The following is a 4,692-nucleotide window of genomic DNA, read 5'->3' as shown; positions in this document are numbered from 1 at the left end:
AAGGGATTGCGGCGTGGCCATCCCCCCAGGGGGTGATTTCTTGCTTTCTGTCTCTCTGTCTCTGGCGAGCACTCTATAGCAAAAAATAAAACTCTAAAAAAAAAATAAATAAAATAAAGAAATACTCCCCTTTTTAAACACACTTAGGTTAGGCTCCATCCTTCCTGTTTCAGAACCACTGGGTTTGTGTTGCCGTCATTTTCTCAGCTATAGGGCACATGCACTTACAAGAGATAGAGGGGAAGTGAGAAGGGGTGATGACCACCTTGCAATCTTTTCTCCTCCATTCTCCTCTTGGTATTTTGGTCACGTGCACATGCCTGGCATGATTTTCAAGCTGCTGGATCTGGGACTCTTAACTGTGCAGTCAGCCCTCTGGAATCCAGCCGTTAACCACAATGCCACCTGCTGGCCTGCTGTGGTTTTCTTAAAACAACAAAAACGGGTTACAGACCAGCTTTGAAGTACAGTTTGTTGGTTGGTGCTACACTATGAATTAGCATCTAGACAATTTACCAATAGTAAGTTTTCCATCTCTGAAAAAGCAGAATATCTGGTTTTGCTAGGCCACTAGGCCTGGCTGCAGTTGGCCTGTGCTCAGTGGTGGCCCTATCAAGGAGGCATGAGTTGGGACCAGCAGTTAGCGTAATGGCTATGTCACTGGACTCCCATGTAGTTGACCACGGTTCGCGTCCCGGACCTGGTGGCTTAAAAGTCATGCCAGGCGCATGTGTGTGCGTGCCCAAGATCCCGAGAGGAGAATGGAGGAGAAGGGATTGTGGCGTGACCATCCCCCCTGGGGGGTGATTTCTCACTTTCTGTCTCTCTGTCTGGTGAGCGCACGTGCCCTATAGTGAAAACCTCTCCAAAGAAGAAAAAAAAGGGCATGAACTTTTTAACTGAGAGCTGCACTATTCAGGGGATACCATCGCCCTGTGTACAGGTGAGCAGCTAAGCGACTTGATTGGAGCCTGCAGGTACTAGTAATTGGCAGAACTAGTCAATAAATTTTGAACACAGAACTGATGGGTTCCAAATTCAGTATTTTAGCCATCATGCTCTGCTTCTCTGGAATGAGAAAAAGCTGGTGTTTTTACTTAATCTTTCAGAACGTGTGCCAGTTGAATGTAAGTTTCTCTTTCAACCTATGTGCTGCTAGTGTAACTCACGGGTAGTCAGCAAAATTATTATTATTTTTTTTAAGGAATTATTGTATTGGGCTGGTGGGTGACATGGCGGTTAAGGGCGCTGGACTCCCACGTGGCTGACTGCGGTCAAGTCCCTGACCTGGCAGCTTGCTTTCTCACTCACTCACTCTCTCTCTCCCTCTCTGGGTCAAATTAAGAATAAATAAATGAACAAGATCTAAATAAATATATATATTATTTAACTTTATTTATTTTTTAATTTGACCAGAGAGGAACAGAGTGAGAAAGAAAGTGACAAAGCAAGCCACCAGGACCGGGACCTGAACTGTGGTCAACCACGTGGGAGTCCAGCACCCTTAGCTACCACGCCACCTGCCGGCCCCAGAAAAACAAAATTTTAACCTCAGAAAGAATGTTAGGACTCTTCCCTTAACCCTGTTGAGGGTTACTAGGTTAAAAATATATGGGGGGGGAGGGCGGTGCACGGCAGTTGGCATGGTTCGAGGCTCTGGATTCCCACATGGCAGACACTAGTTTGAGTCCTGGACCTGGCAGCTTGCTTTCTCGCTTTCCCTTTCTCTGTCTACATCTGGTCAAATTAAAAAAATAACAACAACAAATGGAATTAAATAAATAAATAATTTTTAAAGAACAGTATGAACAGGGACCAGCAAATAGTGTAACGGTTACATCACTGGACTCTCATGTAGTAACCGTGGTTCGAGTCCCAGACCTGGTGGCTTAAAACTCATGTTGGGCGTATGTGTTTGCGTGTGTGCCCAAGACCCTGAGAGGAGAATGGAGGAGAAGGGATTCTGGCCTGGCCATCCCCTCAGGGGGTGATTTCTCGCTTTCTTCTCTGTCTCTGTCTCTGGCGAGCACACGTGCCCAATGACCATAAAGCTCTCTTAAAAAAAAGGTGAACGAACAGTTTTAAAGGTGGTTTTTCTTTTTCACAGTGTAACCGAATCATTTAAACTCAGCCCTCCCAATTGCAAAATGTTCCGTTCATGAAGTTCTTTCAGCTAAAAGCTGTGGATGCTTTTAAATGAATTTATTCAAGTCAAACTAGCCCTTTAATTGTCTGTGGTGCATGACAGAGGCCAGAGACAGGCATCAGGGTTGGTACTGCCTGCCCAGCTCCAGGCCCCTTCTTTCTGGGAACCAAGACTGCGGACGCGGGTCTGTGCATAGGTCAGGCTGTGTGCTTTGAAATGCTTTGTTCTTGAAAAGAAAAGAAAAGGTATGAGAAACTAAGAGCTCATCTGTTGATGCCGTCAACGCATCTCCTGGTTCTGGGGCATTTTCCCCCGTCCTGTGTCCATCCCAGTGAAGGACGTCACGCCCAGCGCTGCAGGTCTGGGACTTGCTGGGCGTGGGGCGCACCGTCAGTTGGCGCACGGTGTGCATATCCAGGCCGGCGGCACTGGGCAGGGGAGGCTCCCTTGAGAAGACAAGAGACCCCAAGGTCAACGCGCGCAGTCGGAGCGCTGGACGGCATCTCGGTGGTGACACTGCTGGTCCCCACTGGCCTCACGCTGCCTCTGCTTTTCTGCACAGCTCTGTCTCCCACTCGGTGCTGTCGGAGATGCAGGTGATCGAGCAGGAAACCCCAGTGAGTGCAAAATCCTCTCGCTCACAGCTGGACCTGTTTGACGACGTCGGTACTTTCGCCTCTGGGCCCCCAAAGTAAGGCTAGAGGGAGGGCATAGGCTTGCCTACCCGTTCCTCTTCTGGCTTCTCTGAGCATTCTGCTGTCTCTCCAGGTACAAGGACAACCCCTTTTCCTTGGGGGACAGTTTCAGTTCCCGCTGGGATACAGATGCCACCTGGGGCCTGGACAGGGTGGAGGAGAAGGAGCCAGAAGTGACCATCTCCAGCATCCGGCCTGTTTCAGAAAGGTAGAGTGTTCCAGGCAGCTCTGTCTAGCAGAACTTAGCGATGGGGGACACGCCCTGTCTCTGTGCCGCCCGGTATGGTAGCCACTGGCTGGGGGTAGTGAGCCCTTACAATGTGGCTAGTGCATCCGAGGGACCGAGTTCCCAGGGTGACTCAGTGTAACGTCGGCAGCTGTAATAGACGGGGCGGGGGTTGGGCTTGGTCGGAGCTGTTTACCGTTGGTCGAGCAGCTTTTGCCTGCGGCCTGTGTCTCCAGCCGAAGGGCACGGCTGTGTGTTTCAGTCCTGACCTTTCCAGGGCATACGTGCCTCAGGCCCGCATGTATTTATTCCTGTTTGTTTTGTTTGCTATGGGGTGCATGTGCTCACCAGGCGGGGGGAGAGAGAGAAAGAGTGAGAAAGCACCCCCCAGGAGAGGGGACCACTCCGCAGTCCCTTCTCTTCCATCTGTTGCTGTTTTTGGGATTTGGGGTGTTCACGTACATGCGTCTGGTGTGTTTTTCAAGCTGCTGGGTCTGAGACCCGAGCTACATAGTTGGTCACGCAGGACCCAGCCACCTTAACTACCAGGCCATCTGGCTGGCTCTAGTTTTCAAAACCTTACTGCATCTTAATCTGGGTGACGTTGAGTTGTCTGCACAGAACCCGTGTGTCAGATGGAGACATAAATAACCACTTCCCAGGGAACGCCTGTGAGTGAGTGTCAGAGCGGCCACCTGCCTTGTCTTCGCAGTGGGTGCCTGTGCGGGTGGAAGGCGAGATGTTGCCTGTCACAGTGGGACAGCGGGTGTACGCACAGGCACATGGCACCTGGAGTGGGCACTTCCCAACTTGGTGACGCTGCAGTGGCTTGGGCTAGGAGCCGAGGGCCCCCGGACACATTCTCACCCTGCCCGGGTAGAGGGCCAACGCCCTCTGTGCCTCAGCCTCAGCGTGGAGCGGGGAGTGCCCGGGACAGCCCTGAGAGGTCCGAGTGTGCGGGCCACAGACAGAACGGAGGCCTGGTAGGCTGCTGCCAGAAGACCACTGGTGCTCTCTTCTCTGACTTGCCAGAGGGCCCATGTGCTCCCCGGAGACAGGAGGGGGGAAGGCTCCCCCAGCGGAGGTCTGCCGCAGTCCCTTCTCCATTTCCCCACTCTGTTGGGGTTTGAGCACACACACAGTGTATTTTTTAAGCCACCAGGGCCAGGATTTGAACTGTGAATGGCATGGGGACTCCGACTCCCTTAGTCGCTAGGCTGTGGGGCCATCTGAAAGGCCATTGGTACTTATTATGGCCTTGAACTTCCCCTCGTGGTCATGGGAAGGGTCAGAGATGTTCCGCATCCACCCCTCAGGGCCACAAACCGGAGGGAAGTGGAAAGCCGGAGTTCAGGCCTCGAGTCCAGCGAAGCACGTCAGAAATTTGCAGGAGCCAAAGCCATCTCATCTGACATGTTCTTCGGAAGGGAGGTGGATTCTGAGGTGAGTGCACTTGTCTGCCTGGGGCTGGAGGCAGCAAGGAGCAGCACGAGCTTCCCTTCGCTCCAGGGGACCGGCCTGTGTGGTTCTGGGGTCTCCAGCCAGCAGACCCCCAGGCCTTGCCTTTCCTTCACCACAGTACGAAGCCAGGTCTCGGCTCCAGCAGCTCTCAGGCAGCAGCGCCA

At 52.3% G+C, this 4,692-nt stretch overlaps 1 protein-coding gene across 1 annotated transcript in view; it reads left to right on the top strand.

The window, feature by feature from the left end:
* The window catches only part of ARFGAP2 (ARF GTPase activating protein 2), a gene marked incomplete in the record, with an annotated part of 12,684 nt that overhangs the window by 6,198 nt on the left and 1,794 nt on the right, over positions 1-4,692 (top strand). Inside the window, 4 exon segments of the mRNA XM_027775414.1 lie at positions 2,709-2,837; positions 2,915-3,049; positions 4,384-4,510; positions 4,647-4,692. Of these exon segments, the coding sequence (XP_027631215.1) occupies positions 2,709-2,837; positions 2,915-3,049; positions 4,384-4,510; positions 4,647-4,692 (437 nt within the window).

Source organism: Tupaia chinensis, unplaced genomic scaffold, assembly GCF_000334495.1.
Source record: "Tupaia chinensis unplaced genomic scaffold, TupChi_1.0 Scaffold000561_1, whole genome shotgun sequence".
In the NCBI taxonomy this organism is placed as follows: domain Eukaryota; kingdom Metazoa; phylum Chordata; class Mammalia; order Scandentia; family Tupaiidae; genus Tupaia; species Tupaia belangeri.
Note: the sequence above shows the minus strand (reverse complement) of the source record. Positions and strands in the feature narration are given on the sequence as shown.